The 19,053-nt window shown below is 44.8% G+C and overlaps 1 protein-coding gene across 1 annotated transcript in view; it reads right to left on the reverse strand.

Annotated features, from left to right (window-relative positions):
• Positions 1-869: 869 nt before the first annotated feature.
• WWC1 (WW and C2 domain containing 1) overlaps positions 870-19,053 on the reverse strand; it is a gene marked incomplete at its 5' end in the record, with an annotated part of 28,146 nt that continues 9,962 nt past the window's right edge. The window contains 13 exons of the mRNA XM_008946269.1: positions 870-1,546; positions 2,075-2,196; positions 3,347-3,577; positions 4,415-4,507; positions 5,947-6,111; positions 6,822-6,972; positions 7,747-7,847; positions 8,434-8,586; positions 9,965-10,157; positions 11,128-11,214; positions 11,680-11,760; positions 13,517-13,625; positions 17,343-17,881. Of these exons, the coding sequence (XP_008944517.1) occupies positions 1,480-1,546; positions 2,075-2,196; positions 3,347-3,577; positions 4,415-4,507; positions 5,947-6,111; positions 6,822-6,972; positions 7,747-7,847; positions 8,434-8,586; positions 9,965-10,157; positions 11,128-11,214; positions 11,680-11,760; positions 13,517-13,625; positions 17,343-17,881 (2,092 nt within the window). The remainder of the gene's footprint in view (positions 1,547-2,074; positions 2,197-3,346; positions 3,578-4,414; positions 4,508-5,946; positions 6,112-6,821; positions 6,973-7,746; positions 7,848-8,433; positions 8,587-9,964; positions 10,158-11,127; positions 11,215-11,679; positions 11,761-13,516; positions 13,626-17,342; positions 17,882-19,053) is intronic.

The following is a 19,053-nucleotide window of genomic DNA, read 5'->3' on the forward strand; positions in this document are numbered from 1 at the left end:
TCTGCATCGTCCCCTCCCCAGCCGCCTCTCCCCGCAGGGCAGCCGGGGTCCGCTCCCTGGCTTCCCCGGGCGCTGCCACCACCACGGGCACACGGACACCCGCGGCCATTCCCGGGGGACAGAGAAGGGAAATCTGTCGCAGAGATCGGTCGGCCAGCGGGAGGATCTCCCCCGGGAAGCGGTGGAGTCCCCAGCGCTGGACAGGGTGGTGGGCCAGCTCCTCCAGGTGGGGCTTCCACCAGGAAAAGTTGGACTAGGTGATCCGTGAGGCCCCTTCCAACCCGGGATTCTGTGGTAGCATTGGGGGCGCAGCAAACTCCTGGGAGAAGGCAGTAAAGGGGCAGAAGCAGGGAGGTGAGACAACGAATACCACCCGTGCCCGTGTCTGAGGCGGCACAGCAGGCACAGGCCCTCGGGGATGGCGGTGGGGAGTGTTCCCTGTGAGCACAGCGAGGAGAAGCTGGGCGCAGGGAGGCCAGGGCTGGGTGAGCAATGCAGCAAACTGCTCTTGCTGGCTGTGTGCTAAATAAGGTCTCTGTAAAAAAACAGGGAGCAGGTGAGTTACAGCTCTAGCACCTTTGGTAAAACCTATACTTAGAAAATGGAAAATCCCAGGAGTATCCAAGTTACTCCAGAGTATATCCACCAGTTAGCTGGCAAAAATGCCTGCTCTGAAGGACTTACAGAGCAAGACCCATTCAAAGCTATGTACTTCCAGCTAGCAACAATGGAAAAAAACCCAAACCCTATTTAGGTGCCAGTTGATGAGAAGATTCACGTAAGACAAAAAGCAAGAAGGCAGGCTTGTCCAGAAAGGTCACTTTATTGGAAAAACCTAAAATGGACTTAAAACCTGCAGCCCTCCTCCCACAGCAGTGGTTTCAACGGGCTCCCCAAATCACCTTAACAGACCCATTACAGACATGAGCTGCAGTACAAACGTTAAAAGTGCAAGTATTCTGAACTTCACACCCACTTTTATGACCTGGCAGGAAACACAAATGCTTCACAGCTCACACAGAATTCGTTCACAGCACTTGGGAGCCCAGATTGGCTCCCTGCATTCCCCACAGGGCACAAAATACACCACTCGGAGGAGAGTCCGATGCAGAACATCATAGAAGGTAGGGGTGAGGTTCCTTCAGATTTTTTATTGCAGTAAAACCTCTAAAAGGTAGAGCTGTACAAAAAGTCTAAACAGCATTATTTAAGAATAACAGCACCTTACGCTGCATTTGTTCTTATTTAAAATTCTATTTCCCAAAAAATACATTCCTAAATATACAAACTATACAATCTTGTCACTTTAATGCTGGTTTCTGTGATGATATAACTTGAACCTAAAAATCTTCAAAACACCCACGTACTGACAAAAGCTCTAATATACAAATGCCTCGGTACCTTCATAATAGCACATAAATAGCTTCAGAGCTGCGGCTGCGTTGGAGGAACGGCCCAGCACTGGCACCCTGGGGGTGCTCACACGTCGTCCGCGGAGAGGGCGGGCACGCTCATCCTCGGCCGCGTGAAAAACGCCATCTTCTCTCTGAAATGAGGCGACCAGTTAACGCAGCAGACGTCTTGCCAGAAACGTCCATCACCCACAGTAAAATTTATCCCACCAGCTGTCACCACAAGGAGCAGCAGCACATCCTCCCACGACCTACACCTCTTTTTTACACATCAGACATGAGGCATCCTTGCAGGGGAACTCACCACGCTGACCTTGCCAGAAAGCCAGTTTGGAAACGGTCGGGTTTTTGGCTTTCTAGGCACGTTACTTAGGGAAGCCAAGGGCTGCTTCTGTATGAAACAAAGGACTTGTGACGCTGTTGTCAGGTGGGCAGTGATTTGGGGTGCTGCTGCTTGCTTTGAGATCAGGGCAGTGCTGCAGCTAGTTTCCCTGACTCTCGGACCTTACACTCGGATATAAAAAGACAGAAGTTTTTCCTTAAGCAGACCAGTTAACAACTTCTACAGAGATGAGCCTTCCTCACCACCGTCTTACTGATCCACAAAAACCCACATGGTAGCAGTCAATCTTTCCTCCCCTTTAGCAGCAACCTGTAATTACCTGAATGATTGTACTTCCAGAGGCTCCTTCCGACTCTGCCCTCGCAGCCTGTGGACATCCTTGGCAGCAGCTCTCATCATCTTATCGGCCTTGAGCTCACACTTGTGTTCTGTTTTTTCCACCTAAAAAAAAATGGAGAAGAGTTGAGACATTTCTGAAGCTTTTCCTACTTTATCAATAAATACATTCTTTTTGAAGCTAATGATTTCTTTCTAAACCTTCTCCAGAAAAAGTTAATGTAATAAAAGACAAGTTTCATAAGCAAACTAAAGCAAAATAAACTGTTTAATGAACTGTTTGTTGAAATTTGTGGCAATTAGTTCTCTCTCCTCTCCATGGGGAAGAGGAGTGGCCCTGCAGTCCACGGCCCTGCAGTCCACCCTTCATAAGCAGGAAGATGGACACTGTTAAGCTCTTAAAGCCAGGAAGTCTGTCACCTGACTTTTGTTATTATTCCACATGCATAAGGATCCTATTCTAAAGCCAAGTGTCATCCATGCACGAGTTTCATGAGGCCATTATTTCTCTTAGAAGCAGCAGGAGACAACTGCTGCCTTCCTAACCCTCGTATCTGTAGGAAGGCAGGCACGGACTGTGCCCTTTGGGCCAGGTCCAGAGGAGGCCACAACAATGATCCGAGGGTTGCAGCACCTCTGCTGGGAGGCCAGGCTGAGAGAGCTGGGGTGGCTCAGCCTGGAGGAGGGGAGGCTCCAGGGAGACCTTCTGGTGGCCTTTCACTGTCTGAAGGGGCCCTGTCAGAAAGATGGGAATAGTCTTTTTAGCAGGGTCTGTCGTGACAGGACAAGAAGTGATGGTTTTAAATGAAATGAGGGAAGATTCAGACTAGATACAAGGAAGACATTTTTTGCAACAAAGTGAGCCCCTGGCCCAGGTTGCCCAGAGAAGTGGTCAATGCCCCATCCCTGGAGACACTCCTGGTCAGATTGGCCGGGGCTCTGAGCAACCTGCTCAAGTTGCAGATGTCCCTGCTCCCTTCTGGGGGTTGGACTGGATGACCTCTAAAGGTTCCTTCCAACCCAAAACAGTCTGTGACTCTATTCTATGATTCTAGATCTACAGCACACCTGAGAATAGCCAGACATTCGAGGACTGCAGCGTCCATTGTCAATCGCTTGCTTGGTGGAGCCCTAAGTGGAAGACATGAGTGACTGTAGTGCTAAGGTTTCATCTCCTGACTGTCCAAAGTTCCCTCTTTCTCAAATCACGTTTCTCAAACACGGTGAATAAAATCCAAAGGCAGGGATTACTCACTCGTTTTTCCACTAGCCTCAGCAGCAGTCGAAACCTCTCATCATCCTTCACCCACTGCGGCAACTCTTTTTCACCCTGGCTTTGAGCTTGTTCCAGCCGTTCCTTCAGTTCTCTCAGTGCTGAGATCTCCTGAACCAGCCGGTCGTGCCAGGTTTTTGAAGCTTGCAGGTCCAGCTCCAGGTCCAGTGAAGTGCGGATCAGGCGCTCGGCACCGAAAGACTTGATCGAAGGCTGGAAAATAAGGGGTGGATGGAAACAGTGAAGGGAACTGCCCCAACCACTCTGCCAGGAAGGGCCAAATACATCCCGAGACCCATTTTTCCAACACGTCTCTTTGCACAAAGCATCGCTATTGATCATGCTTTCCATCCATCTCAACTCACAACTGCACAAACCCAAGCAAGTCTTAGAGATAAGCCTTTTGATTTCAGTGTTTCCACTACATTTCTTTCTTGGCCGCTTCTCCAAATCAAACAGGCCTCGCTTGCACACCTTGCTCCTAAGTTTAATGCCTCATATTCAGATGAAACCACAATGCAGCAGAAAAACCTGTGTCTGTTTTTTCCAGTAATGTATTTATGTTGCCTTCTGCCAGTTTCTAACAGAAGCTGCCTCAAGAAAACCATCTCCTTAGGAGCTCAGCATCAGTATCCCAATGGGCACAGGGCTCCTTGTGTGCCATGGAGTCACTGCAACAGGGTCACCTGAGCATCTGAGACATCAGTCTCCTCACCCTCTTTGCCAGCTCCTCACATTTATTGTAAGTACTTCAGAATCTCACAAACAATGCAGCAAAGCTGTCTGTGCTACTTCTGTTCTGACAAGATGGCAAATACCAGGCATCATCTTCTTAAATGGATTGTTCTAAATGAGTTCCAACCTAACCATTCCTGCCACATTCTGACACACCAAAGAAAAGTAGCCTTGAGAGACTTCTCACAACAAAGAAAAGGTTGAGAATGAAAGAACACAGCAACTGATTTATGTTTGTAAATTCTTCCTTTAAAACAGTTTCACAGTTTTCACAAGTGTCTATGCTAGAGGGAAAAAATGCAGTGATGTTTTTACCCGCTTCACTCTGACGCTTCGTCTCTCCATGGCGTTTCGAACAAAGGGGGGCTTTTTGGAGAGCGTTGAACTGTCACTGTCACTCCGATTCAGCTGGAAATGAAAGTGAAAATCACAGATTTGTCATCAAAGAAATACAACCAGTGCATACACGTTACTAGCAAACTCAGAGGGCTCTGTAAGCAATTCTAAGCAGAGATATAAGCAGAACTATCGGGTTTTGTGGAAGGCTACAGCTGCCAGTTGCCACCCCAGTCTGAGTGCACAACATGCAATCCATTTGGCACGGCCAGATCCTTCCACAAGCCTTGAACTCTGTCCCTTTCTGGGAACAGAGTGCATGGAAAGAGCTGCACTAAGTTAAGGTAGAATATGAGACCGTACCCCACTGCCTTTCCCCTGTGCAACTAGGCTGGGGAAACCAGCCTAGAAAACAAACTTTAAGTAATACCAAAAAATTTACTCTCTTCTAGCACCTGTAAAACACACAACTATTTTATTAGAGATTTTTTTTTTCTCTAGTTACCTGTGTTTTAAGCTAGTGGTGCAAGAGGTAGGTTTACCTGTAAGCTATCCCCCTGGGTTTTTCAACTTAGGACTTGTCATGTTACACACATTCAGCACGCCTGCTTTTGTGATTGTCCCTAGACCCTTAAAAAGAGCTCAACTCCAGTAGGGTTTAATTCCCTTCTCATGTTCCTTCTCAAGGCTGGGAGCTGTGGGGAGCGAGTGTTGGATCTGCATGTGCTGGGACACAGTACCTCCACCACCTAAGCACAGGCCACTGCTGCAGATTAAATTAGGTTTGTTTCTATGGAAGCACCTGCTTCTGAATCTGAGAAAACCTGCACATCAAACCTGGCTCAGCTGTACCAAGAGCATGCCCACTTAAAACAGGTCACGCGTGATAAAATGCAGTGCTTGCTTGTTTGCCAATTCAATTTAAAAGATGAGTTATTTATAGGTTGGGCTGATGCCTGAAATAATTGTGAACAAACATTTCAAGGCAGTGGAAGTGACATCCTGACCAAGTATGCAGCCTGCTCAGTTACCTTCAGACAAAGCACGCTGGAGACTTTCAAGCTTCCATGATTTTTTTGCTGACATTATCAGGTACATTATCTTTCCATTTCTATCAAGCTTTCATGTTAATTTCATCTAAAATTAAGTGGACACAGCTAACTCAGTTCAAGTTAGCACAGAACAGACTTAAAGCAGTAGAAAAGGGTTTGATATGCAGCTTATTCATCTCTGCCTTACAGCAGCCTTTCTGGGTTAGTTTTGGCATCTCAACATGCTGCATGTACCACAAACACACGTGCACATATATATTTTATAAATTTGTGCGTAATATTATCAGTTTCAAGGAAAGACACTGTCTAGGAGGTGAGGACATAGCAACTTCTGAAGTCAAAGGGGTAGGGAAGAAAGCAGTGTCAGGCCTCTGAAAAATCCAGACGAAGTGAACACTGCTACCATGCACTCACTAATGAATACCAGCATTTATAACCCCAGCACTGTGTTTTCCTTACCCGGCACACGTACTGACTTTGTGGTCCTGGTGAAAATGTTTTTGAGCGGATGATAGTGCTGCCTCTGACAAACTGGGACTGGGGTGGATTTGCAGCTCTTTTGTCTTTCGGCCGAACTACAGTAGAAGGCTGTGCAAGGCTCTCTGTGTTTGTCTCTTTATCCACCTGAAAGACAGATACTGCAGTGTAAATACCAGCTTGCCAGCTTACCAACGACACATCCCCAGGGCTGTCTGACAGCCACCTGTGATACGTCTCTGCTTTCAGTCCCAGAGGCATCACTTTCAAAACCAGATATTCTTTAGCCCTTTTCATGCAGGACATCCTGACACTTCACTTTTTGAACTCAGTGGCTGCTGCATTAACTGTATTGCTCCCTAAAGGGCTCCACATCCATTGATTGCTGTGCAACAATTGATTCCAGAGAGCTTTGCCTGTTGATCTAGGACAGCAATGTGAGCTGCTAATCTCACACAGAACAGAGGTATGATTTTAAAGACCATTCCCTTGCTTGTTCTGCATCTGCAGCAAAGATCCAAATCGCTGTATGTACACACACGGAGAGCACGTGTACAGCACACACTTACTGGACTACAGCTACACTCAGAATTAAACAAGGTCAAAGCCACTGTCACATTAATGAAAACAGTTTTCGTGAGCTGCAAAAAGAAGGTGTGAAACAATGCTCTATTAACTGTGGGACCAAATGGTCATGTAGTGTTATTTTAAAAGATTTCAGGTAGATCAACATTTAAATATCAATGATGAACTTTCAAATAACTGCTGTAACCTTGCTCAGCTCAATAGCAACCTAGTCTCAGCTGAGCAAAGGGAAGCTGAATTCATCTTTGTGTTCAAAATGCCCTTGACTTTACCTTCACTGCTATTTCCATGTGCAGCTGGGAATTCAGACTTTCTTCTGTTTCCCACAGCGATTTTCCAGCACAGAATTCTTCCTCCTCCTCCTCCGCTTCATTTTCACTGATCTCGTCCTGTTCTTCGTGGTCAGGAACCTCTTCGTCCTGCCTGTTAAGAACATCTTTGTTACTGAGCTGCCCTATTGTGAACAATACTCTGGTGTTGCCGCATGAGTTAGCTCCTGTAAGCTGCTGGACAGGAACTGGGCAGCCAGTTGTACCTGGCAGGTCCTGTAGCCACTGAGATGACACAAACACAGGCTTATGAGGGGATAGTTGAAGCTGGAGTGAAGCTGCAGCAGAAGGCCATCGTTGCAGTAGATACTGATCTTGACCCAGAGAAGCAAGTTGAGGGCTCAGCCATGTGGTCTGAGCTTAAGGTGAGTGCATCTTAAGGGGAGCTTTCAGGATGCTGTTTATCTTAGTTTAAAAAGTGATGCTGGACAAGACTGAAGCATTGCTTTAACCACCTTTTCAGCTCCTTTGAACTCACAGCTGGCTTCTCCATCAACCACAGTCAAGCTTGCTGTTTATTCCAGATGTTGGACATCATTAATAAAATCTTAATCTCAAACATGTAAACAACAGCCAAAATTAATATTCAAGCAAAGCCTTGCCCCATACAGTGGGGCTTTCATGGCTGTCCAACAGAACATTGTGCAAGTAACCAAAATAGCATAGCACTATTGACTATTTTCAACATTTATCAGCTTTGTTCTCGTTTCCCAAGCACGACCTTCAGAAGTAACAGGATTTTTCACCAAAACAGAAAGAGACAGAAGCAGCCTCCCACAGCCCTGCATCATCTGCTTTTTTTCTCTGCACATGAATCCCCAAATGCTCTGATCATCCCACAGTGCTAACATGGTGGAATGCTACCTACCAGCTCTCTCCACTAGTTAAAGTGCTTCTGCTTTCCTCCAGTTTCTTCTCCACAGCTTCCAGTTCGACAGCTGTCTGCTCTAGGAGTGCTGAGACAGAGTCCTGAGGAGAGCAAGAGGCTTCTTGTGAAGGCAGGACTCTGGCACGCTGCCAGGCGCCCAGTCTTTCTGGTCAGAACATCCCTCACCAGCCTTCCTCGGGAGGCAGGAGAGAGTCATGGTCTCTCCACCTGCACTGTCCAAGCAGCCGAGGGCACATTGAGTGCTCACTCAAGCCTGTGAGCCTCCCTGTGCCCCCCAAGTGACACCATACACGCGTGCAGCTACGGGCTGGGCAGATTGCGTGCCGTGCACGTGCAGTGCCAAGTCTGTGTCTTGACTCGCTCAGCCAGCTCACTGCAGCAGGGTGGGCAGTCTAGTGGGATGAAAGGCAAGAGCTCACACATCACTTACACCAGACCACATCCCTCAGCTTGGCGAGGAGTAGACTGCAGCCAGGATTTAGCCCAGGACAAGGGCGTATCTGGAATCGACATGTTCATTATTTTGCTGCACTTGACATTTTCGAGTTCTAAATATAAACACAGCAGCCTTCACTTCTCATCTATGGTAACAGTCCTTCAGCCACACAAACCCTCTCATTAGTACTGTTCAGAAGAGACTGGTTTGATTTAAGCAGTTGTTCTTACTGTTTTTTCAGTGCAGGGTACTTCAGAGTGAATGTTTCCTTGTTTACTCTTCCTGTTTTGCTTCTGCAGATACTTATAACTAAGGAGGTTATACCAACGGGTTGATTTCTCTCCGGATCTACAGATTTCAGCAAGGCTAATTTGTGCTCCACCCTATTGAGAGCAAAACCACAGTTTTAGTGTGCTACTAGAACGAACGACTACCATACCAATAATATTAAAAAAAAAAAAAAAAAAAAAAAAGAGGGAAAATACAGGACTATTGCATGTTTGACAAAAAGAAAAATTGCCTTGTTTATCCCCATTTCAACAGCACTAGTAATGTTTTATGTTTAACTATTTTTAATGTTGTCTAGGGCTTCCAATCCAAGTAGCAAGTGTTTTGCTACTGCTCCTGTGTACAAGAATCCAAAAGTATGAACAGTGCTACTGCAGCCAGGATAAGTTGCAGCCAGGATAAGTTACAGCTAGAGCTCCAAAAAAAAAAAAAGAGAAAGGAACAGGAGAGGAGAACTCCCCTTTAAAAATTTGCAAGGCTGACAAAAATCACTGCCTCAGGCTGAGATGCTTTAGCTCTGTGTATTCCATTCTGCCTTGTCATTTTTTACTGCATCACATTTAGTACACATCCTGATGTATTCAAAACCAAAGTAAAACTGGTTCACAGTTTATTCAATCCGTGTCCAATGCACATGGACTCCATTGCACCAGCCCAGCTGACTGGATGCTGAGCACAGCTCCCTGCAGGTGACCGTGCTCCCACCTGGAGCTTGGGTACTGGAGGCCTGCACATGCTGCTCAAAGAGCAGAACCCCATTTGGAAGACAGATGTTTTCCTGAACCAAAGCAAATGAAGGAAGAAATGCAGAAACATCAGAAAACATGGACCCCTCCAGCCAAGGCAGATGCTATGGAACATGTGCAGGACAAATGAACTTTTCTGTAACTTAATGGTTGCTTATGTCTCAGCTCAACACACCTTACTCACATTTTGGAGTACAATATGCCAGAAATAGTCTTATTAAATTAACTTGTTCAGGTAATACTGAGCAACAAAAAAAATCTCTTCAAAGGATAGGGGTCAGCTGGCTATGGCAATACTAGCACTTAAACTATATTCACACATTTTAATAGTGTAGATTAATAGCAGTTTTAAAAAAATAAATCATATAGAGAACTTTATTATTCTGTGGTTGCTTCCAAATTCCTTTAAGTCTATTCTCAACTACATTACAACAAATGTTTCCAAAATTAAGAAAAATAGGTAGGGGTTTCATATTAAATCATCAGAGAAGAGAAATCCAGTAAGTCTTGACAATCACCAGTAGGTCTGTAACAAAACATATATATAATAGACTTTTTTTTCCTGATCAAAATTGTTATTGCAGGGAACACTACCTGTGAGAGATCACATAGCTAAAGATTAACAAGAAAACTTTCACAGAAGTTGCCATACTTCAGAGTTCAAAATTTTATCTAATTCAAAAGAGGAAACAAATGCAAAGATATTAAAACGGAGATCACTACTAACCAAACATTCTTCAAGGTGAGATTTATCTACAGTGCAAACATCGACTCTTAAAGTCTTCTGGCGTAAAGCTGGGTAAGAGATAGAAACCCAAAACACTTCATTGTACACAAGATTGTCTGAAGCTTCCACTGGTCTCGTCCGAAACAAGCAGCTTGTGCTTTCTGAACAGGGCAGGACAGCCACCCGAATGTTCCTATTGAAAGAAGAGTAGCAATCAGTACTGCCATCCAGGTCTGCAGTTCCCCTCCACTGCAAGTGAAATTCATCTTAGGCATGGTGGACATCACTGTCTTATCCTATTCTTTGGAATATGAGGGTGGTGAAACACCACCAGATTTGCCCAGAGGAGTGGCGGAAGCTTCATCCCCAGACAAGTTCAAGGTGAGGCTGGATGGGGCTCTGAGCAACCTGCTCTAATTGGAGATGTCCCTGCTCCCTGCAGCGGGGTTGGACTAGATGACCTTTAAAGGTCCTTTCTCACCCAAACCATCCTATGTTTCTATAATATCAAGTCAACTAAGAAAAAAGGAACATCTCATCACAACATCAGAGACATGAAGTGGCACGAGTTGGTGTAGACTTCATCCTTCTGAATCTTGCAATGGGACATCATGGGATTAAACTTTCCATGGCTGTTTAGAACCGTGCAATTTGTCACACTGCTAACATACCCTTTTGTAGGTAGAAAGAGTGATGCAAAAATGAATCAGCTTTTTGTCAGCTTATAGTTTTTTTTTTAAGTTCATCACACAGCTGAACTTAAAAAAAAAAAAAAAACACAACTGTGCCTAGAATGAGTCTAGTAGAAGCTGTACACTTTCCCACGCACCTGTCTGGGCAGGTGTCCCAGGATGAGCCCTGTAGCAGAATGAACCCCCCCTCCACTCAATGCAGTTGCTCAGGGTACTGCTACAGTTAAGAACTTTGCTGGCTAGAGCTAATTCCAGGCCAGTCACTCCTAGCAAATACAGACCTTTGAGGAAAAAATTGCACCTTATTTTATTTTGAGGGTTTATTTGTTCATAAATGTTGCCACACAAAGCGTAGAAGTATTTCAGAAAGGGTAAATTTTTAAGAGCGTAAAAAAACAAAACCCAACATCTGCTTAATTCCCACTAGAATCTAATACAAATATTTCAAGCATGTTTATTTCATCCACTTACACTTTTTGATCTTGTTGTAACAACAGTGCTGGAACATTGCTCAGCTGGATCACCAGTATCGCGAATCGTTTATTTTTGTCATCATATCTGAATGGTAAAGACATAAAAAGCATTACTTTTAGAGAAGTCCACTTTGCATTTCATGACTATTCCACTTGTTTCATTAACACAAACAACATTAAAAATTCACAAACAAGACTATGGTTGCCGCTAACTCTCAGCAGTTTTCCCTCCCCAAGATGCACACTGAAGGAGACTCCAAGCCCCAAAGGGCTTTCTCCAGCCCAGCACTGTCACTGCTCCCACTGATGGTTTGCACCCTCATACCACACCATCACCAGCTGATTTCCACTGACAAGAAAGAGGACAACTGGGTGCAGGACCTCCTGGAGTTAAGTGTAATCCTCAATTACCCTACAAAGAGGGCATTAGTCATAACACTAACTTATAACAGGATAAACACGATAAGAAAACAGAACAGAAAGCACTCTTTTAAATCCCACATATTCTTTCCACTGGAAGAAAAATCCAATAAAAATGTGTAGTGCTTACCTCATTGCAATTTGCACTTTAGCTGTCCCAACTGCTTCTGTATCATCACTGTCAAACACCATCACTTCTGACACACATGGTCTGAAAGAAATCAAACAATTAAGGACTCCATTTCCCTCTTACTGAAGTGTTAGCATTTAGGTGATATAGGATTTTTCTCCCTCTATTCAGGGGCTGGGTATATGGATTTTGTAAAATTAGCAGCTAAAAGAAAGCCCATTTAAGAAGTAAGTGCAATCATCCTTAGAGGTATGCATTATGGTGCTTATCAGCAGAAAGTCATATGCTTTCCCCCCTTTACTGCCAAGAAAAGCCACACAAAAGACTGCAAAAATAAGGCAGTGGGGGATTTTTAAAGGCTTCCCTTGGCTGGATTTTAGTGAAGACAGCTGACTGCCCAGCAATAGAAATCAGACTTAACAACTGCAGTCCTGTCTTGCATCATGACAGCAAAAATTCTCAAGTTTCATTAGATTTAAATCATTCCTTTGTTTCTTGAAGGAATCAAACTTCCCTAAGCACTTTAGAAGTGACAGAGTACACTGGCTGGTCTTCCCTGAAACAGCTGCCTGCATCATTTCCCTCCCAGTGTACTCCTCTTCTAAAGCTTTATGCACTGAAAGTCCCCAAAACTACATTCAGTGTCTAATTGACTGAGAGGCTGTGCTGGAGGACATGAAAACAGGATTAGCATTCTTCTAAGTGCTTTCTGTATGAGCACTCTCTTGCATTTCATTCCATTCCAGCTACAGAGGACAAACAGGTTGCTCACCTTACGCTCAACATTTGCTAGAGGCACCCAAAGGATCCTGTAGCCATTACAGAGGTAGGTAAGTCAGCAACCCAGACAACACTAAGTGACATCAGACATGCAAGTGTGCAGGGGATGCCTTCTGCCACTCACATGTTATCCCTCCTGCCCCCTCCGGTCCCCTGTCCTGTGGAGGGGACACAAGGGCCCTGAGGCCACAAACGTCCCAACTGCCTGGCTCCAGCCCACAGGGTCTAAAGAAGCACTTTGTTCTCCAAGTGAATTCTGCTGTTAATGTAAAAAAATTGACTCATTTATCTAGAGAATTAATTAAGATAATGAATGAAAGGAGAGTATATGAGATGAGCAACTTTTTATCTTTACAGTTGCGTCTTGCAACAATTCAGCCCCGTAATTCAGCTCAATGCCAATAAAAGCTGCAGGAAAACCCATGTTAGATGCAGCCAAAGCAGGTATCAATACGATCAGTACATTTCAGTGAACTTTTTGTCAGACCACCCCAGATAGCTTTCACAAGCAGTACCAGAGGGGTGCAGAAACCCACTGAGAACCGTGACGCCCAGCTCAGGCTATAAGCTGTGCTCTTAAGAGGAGAAGCCTTCAGAAATCCCACACTGGACCCAAGCCCTCAGGAACTGCATCGCAGCGCATACACATCCATGAGGCAGCTCAAGGTGGTTCTGCCATCTTCCTTAAGCCTCCCAAAGTCCCCTCACGCTGCCTGAGGGCTGTCATTGACACCAGGGCAGCTGACTGGAGAACTTTACACCTCCCAGGTGGCTCTGCTGCCCCCATGAAGGCAGCAGTCACAGCTCTCCAGCACCTGCAGACAGCAGCTGCTCAAAACGTTCTTGGCAATCTAGTTTCAGCTATTTCTATTACAGTAAGCATGGACCACTTTGATAATGAAATTCAAGCTGCTCATAGTTTTTTCAGAAGTATTAAGAAATCTGAAAACTTTAGCCACCAAATTACATAAAAGATCATAACTAGTAGTGTTCCAGCTGACTCCTGTGTGCAAAGATGAGTCTCTGGCTTCTTCCTAGAGAGAGATGTGGTGTCTACCTTTGTACGGACGCCTCATACACCCCGCTATCTCCAGCAACAGATTCATCAGACACTGCAGCTGACACACACGCCACCTTCAGTGCCGGCCCTCCAGCTCCATTTATACCTATCAGAAAAGCACAGAGGAAAAGCAAAAACCGGTGTTAATGAGAACAAACTGGCTGGATCAGGAGCAGCTTTTTGACTCATCCTCCTCTTGAATTGCATTTTTTTCCCCACTCAAGTACTGTTAAGTAACAGCAAGTTTCTGAAGACAGAGGACACAGGTAGGGTGGGCTGTACTCAACAGCAACCGTGAAGTTAGTGCTTCAGGAACTCGCCCAGCTACCCTGCAGAGCCAAAAGCCTTGGAGAAGCAGAGGACCAGCCTGCATGGTGGATGTGAGAGCAGGGCTCCATTGTCAAAATCAATGTCAATGCCCATTTAATACACAGGTCCTGCAGCAGCAGACCCACAAGCTGGTTACACACCATTGGCTTGACTGCATTACAACTGGCTACCCTGGCACCTCCATGGGGACAGGTCCTCACAGGCACTGAGAGGAGAGGCTTTCACAGTACTGGAAAGGCAGGAAGGTACCCAGGACAAGATGGAAGCAGCAGAACCTCTAAATTCTAGTAAAGTTATAAATATGAGTCAGTAGAACAGCACCTACTGCAAGTCCCCCTTAAGCAGGTAGTAGGTCTTCTGGTCCCAGCTACTTAGAGCAGCAGCCAGACAAATGCTACTGACCAAGCTCTGGCCAGGTATGGAATATAAGGAGTCCTGGCTGGAGAGCTTATACCAAGATTATCTTCAAGAAGGAAGAACAGGAAAAAAACCACCACCCGCCAACCCCTGCACCCAGAAGGTTAGCATACACAGGACAGAAGGTAGGTCCAGAAAGACCAGGTTAACTAGCTAAACATGGAAAGAAAGAGAGATTATAGGATTTAAAGTAGCAGCCACATGAAGGAGATAAGGAACAGAAACCAAGGAAGCTGAGGCATGGAGTTTTGCACAGAGGTGTTTTCTCATGTAGAGGTCTTGAGCTGCAAAAGAGTAAAAGATACGCCCTGGAAACCTCTGCAAATTCTGCACCTCTCCACTTGAACCATCACACTTCTGCTGAGTTATACTTCAGCCAAGAGCCTGGAGAACTCTCTCTTCCAAGGTGGCTAATGAGTGCTTGGAGTACCCAGCTCGCCCTCACCATCAGGGCTTTGGTAGACCTGCTGCCAGAGTGAGGAGGTGCCACGTGGTCACACAGGGAGCAGCTATAACCCCACGTGAGAAGTGCACCAATGCACTCCTCTCTAAGGGGCTTTCATCTTTCAGAAGTGGTCTCTCCTTCCCAAAGCCTTAGGAAGACACATGTCCCCAAACCAGTATATGGTTTCTGTCCCATAAAGCTACCTAAAGAACTACAAACAACTTTGAAGAAACACTGTTAAAAAAAAAAAAAGTGTGCAAGCTCAACATTGGGTTAGGGAATGGTATAAGGACTTGTTCTACAATGAGCAGCAGAGGGTGCTACAGGTAACACCAATACATTTGGGTGCACATGCACACTTTGGGCCTATTTATCCATCTGGCTTTTGAGAACACCACTGAAAGGTATTTTTCATCTTGGTATTCCTATGGAACCATTGGACAGAAATGTCCAGATCTTTTCCCTATGGACCAAACCACATGCAAACCAGCTACCATCTGTAACACAATATACCAGTCATTACCTGAGGCAAACGGATCCATTTAACACTGGCATTCAGTTTAATCCATCCTCCCTCCTGTTGTGAGCAAGGGCCTGGCCCCTGCTGCACTCCTATCACAAGCTGTGCTGGAGATATGTGGGCAGGGTCAAAACTATGGTTCTTTTTTCCTCAATGCTGCTTTGTACCTCCTGCCCCATGGTTTTAATAGGAAAATAATTCCTTCCCGGATGTCTGGCTTTCTAGATCAAGTTGTCTGAGGTTTACATGCTGCTCCCAGAAATGCCACCCTGGGAATCCATTTGCATGAGGCTTGCTTACTGGGAAGGACACCACAGGTTGGTCTCCACAGGCTTAACCTCTTTTTCTCCTCCAATTACCAATGCCATCTAGCCATTTCAACCCGGGAAGCCTTCCTGTCCTTTCCAAGGAAACCTTGTGGCCAAGGGGAACAAACAGAATGTACAAAACCCAGCAATGAAGCGGGTACCTGTTTGTACAGCAGAATGCTGAAGTGTAAACCTGTAAAAAAGATGAAGGGTTCCCTGGAAAGGATTCATCATGCAACCATTCCTGGTTTTTCTATCCATTCCAGCGAAATCGCTCAGGTATCTCTCTCAGGTGAGAGATGAAACCTTATTTCAGCCTCAAAGGTAGCAGAGGTTCTGTTCTAACAGAACCAAACCCCAAATCCCTCAGATATATACTGTTCAGCTCTACTTACAGGAACACATGAGCATACTTTGCCCGTGAGGCCAAGTACTGGCACCCTAGATCCAGCCACCACATTTCAGATGTTACACTAAACTCCCCCCAAAGTGCCTGAGGAATAAAATCTCATCTCGTTATTGCCCTGAAATAAACTACTTATGGTGATTATTTTGTCTGCTGACTGGCTAACAGCAATAATCACTTAATCTGCTTACCACCTCAGCTTTCACTTTAACAGCCTTGACAAATCTTGAAGAGCTAAAAGGTTAAAACTAATCAGTGCCCAGTTCTAATAAGAATAATTAGTGTTTCCTACTCAAATGCATAATACTTCTTCCTTGTAGGAAAATGGTAGCTCAGTGGGGAAGATCTGTACTTGTGTCTTTTATTGTATTTTTATTGTATTTTTAAATAGTGCCAGCCTTCTCAATGCAGAAGGCAGTGACAACATAGTGGTGGCTCCTTTTATTCTCATAGGCTGTTTTATAATCCTATGAAAACAATAAACTGCACTGCTGGTCCATACAACTATCGTTTGCAAGCTGGTATTGCCTTCAAAGCTCTTCTTCACTGCAGTTACAAATTCAGTCATTTCACTCATCTCCATTGGATTTAACCCAATGACAGTCACAAGGGCTTCAGACAGGCCTCAGCATGAGTGCCCTGACTGCTGCCTGCTGTTTCCCACCCACTTCAGCCCAGCCATCATCCTCAGAAAGGATGAACCCTTCTCACCCACCAGTAAGCCATATGCATGTATGAGAACATCCACTATCTCTAAATGTCTTATTTTATCATGCTCACAATCTAAACACGTTTTTGTTGCTAAGAGACCATCCCCCTCAAACCAGCAGAAATTCAAGCACAGACTTGACATGTCTGCTCTGCTCAGCTGAAGTGAATAAATTCATTGCCACTGATTTACTGGGAACCAGAGCAAGACATTGTGCATGCTAAAGTGGTGGACAAAGACTTTTATCATCATTTGTTACCTATTAAGCTACATTGCTTTCGCAGCCTTCCTCAAAGACTTGGCCAAAATGTTCACGTCAATATAGCGTTATGTGCCCCCAGACCCAAAACACCAGATGACGTTCTGCATAGTTTAGCGCCAAATTAAACCAGGAATCACAAACCAAGCATTTACATTGGCACATGAAATCCCTGAAATTTGTGTGTATATATAAGTACACTAAACCCACACCTAGGCTGTCTTCTGCAAGACTCATCAGGTGAGCAGTATTTCATGTACAAATTAAAGCCCTTCCACCCAGGCAAGACAGAACACACAGTTGAACACGCTTTTCAAAATAAAGATATCAAGCTGACAGACAGCTTTTGAAATGCTTCCTTCTCAATCCTTTATAAGCTACATAAAAAATAAAGGTATGCGTGTGTATGCAAGTAGTTTGTTACCATACCTTGACCTAGATGTTTATCTCCTGCTCTAGGCTCTTCCAGTCTACAGTTGCCACTCCCAGTGCTTAGGGTGAGTTCTGAGAGATTTGTACTTATCTCTGCATCATCAAAATCCATATGGCTTGAAAAGGCATCACCAGGTAATAGTGGGTCTATCACCAATGGAGAGCAAGGTGGAGATGGAGAGGAGAGAGATGACCTTGGAGATAGTGATGTCATGGATTTTGGAGTACCAGACAATGATCTCAGAGCCTGTACACGACTGCTGGTATCTACTTTGTGAGTTTTTGCTACTTCATTTTCGTGAATCGTGGTGATACAGCCTGATGGCCGAAATCCCGTGGCTCCTTCTAAGAGCAAGTCAAGCTTGTTTTGATAGTCTGAGTCCAACTGCTCCAACTGTTCCAGGTGCTCATAGTAGAGATCAGTGAAACTGGCTGAGGTTGACGAATCTTGGCTGGAGGTGGCAAGAGATCCTCTGCTAGATGCGAGAGAACCTGGGCTGCTGCTCGAGGAGAGGGAAAGCATGCTGGTGGAGAGACTGAAGGAAACAAATTAGAAAACCATTATACATTATCTCCCGATTTCTCAGGAAAACACTGCAGTGTCACCAAATCTCTAAGCCCACGTGGTACACTTTGCTTTGTTAGCTCAGGCCATACGCATTAGTCCTCACACCAACCAGAACCACAGTTTGCCCAGCAGAAAATTTGGGTCACTTGTCAATAAAAATAATAGTTCATACATGCTTTTTTACTCACGGTAGCAACCTCATAAGAGTCCTTGTTTAGACAAAGCTCTAATGCGTAGTTTCAAATAAGTTGAAGTTAGTGGCAACATTCTCCTCCCACATCTCTCTGGAAAAAATCTATGGTTCCTGTTAATCTCCAAAGCAGAGCATAAAAACCAGCAAGGCCCATGCAAGAAGACTGAGTTATTGCAACAAACTGTCTGTCCATATGAAAATTTCCTTCCATTTGCCTCAATCTTGGACCCACAGCCAAAAGGCAATCTCACAGCTGCCTAGAACTGGCCCTCAGAGATCACAACCACCAGCAGTTACCAGAAACCTGGCAGGATTTACCCATGTGAAAGACTGCTACAAGGAATCCCGGGCCAAGAGAGCAATGGAAAGACTCGGGGCTGGGCTGTGAAATCAGTTCACACAAATTATTTATCCCTCGAGATCTAGGTTCAGAACATAACTGACAGCAGAAGTAATTTTAAGCAGATTTTGAGCAGAATTCTGTTCAGATGAGAAAGCACAGGCACCACAGCACACTGCTCAGCTCACAGTGCACAGCTGGGAGCACACAGCTACAAAGACCCAACAAATCCACCCTCCAGTGCTGACTACAACATACCAAATCCCTAGAAATCCCATGTAAACCAACACTCCTGCTCTGGATATTAAACACCTCTCTTGTTAGTGACTGTTTAAAGACCCTTAAACCTCATTTCAGATATAGATTAGCTATTGAAAAATTTCTGCATATGTATAACTGGCTTAAGTTGCCCCACTGAAAAACAGCCAGTATGTTAATAAGCCTAATAATCCCTTATTTATTATTTATGGGGCAAAGGCTAGAAAGCTGCATTTGTATAATTATGACCTTATGAGAAAAAGGCAAGTATGCAGAAATTAGTATAATTTTGGCACAACATGTCTCCTGCATTTGTATGACAGATGTGCACTGCATCACATTTATTCAA

This window comes from Merops nubicus, unplaced genomic scaffold (genome assembly GCF_000691845.1).
Source record: "Merops nubicus isolate BGI_N331 unplaced genomic scaffold, ASM69184v1 Scaffold50288, whole genome shotgun sequence".
Classification (NCBI taxonomy): domain Eukaryota; kingdom Metazoa; phylum Chordata; class Aves; order Coraciiformes; family Meropidae; genus Merops; species Merops nubicus.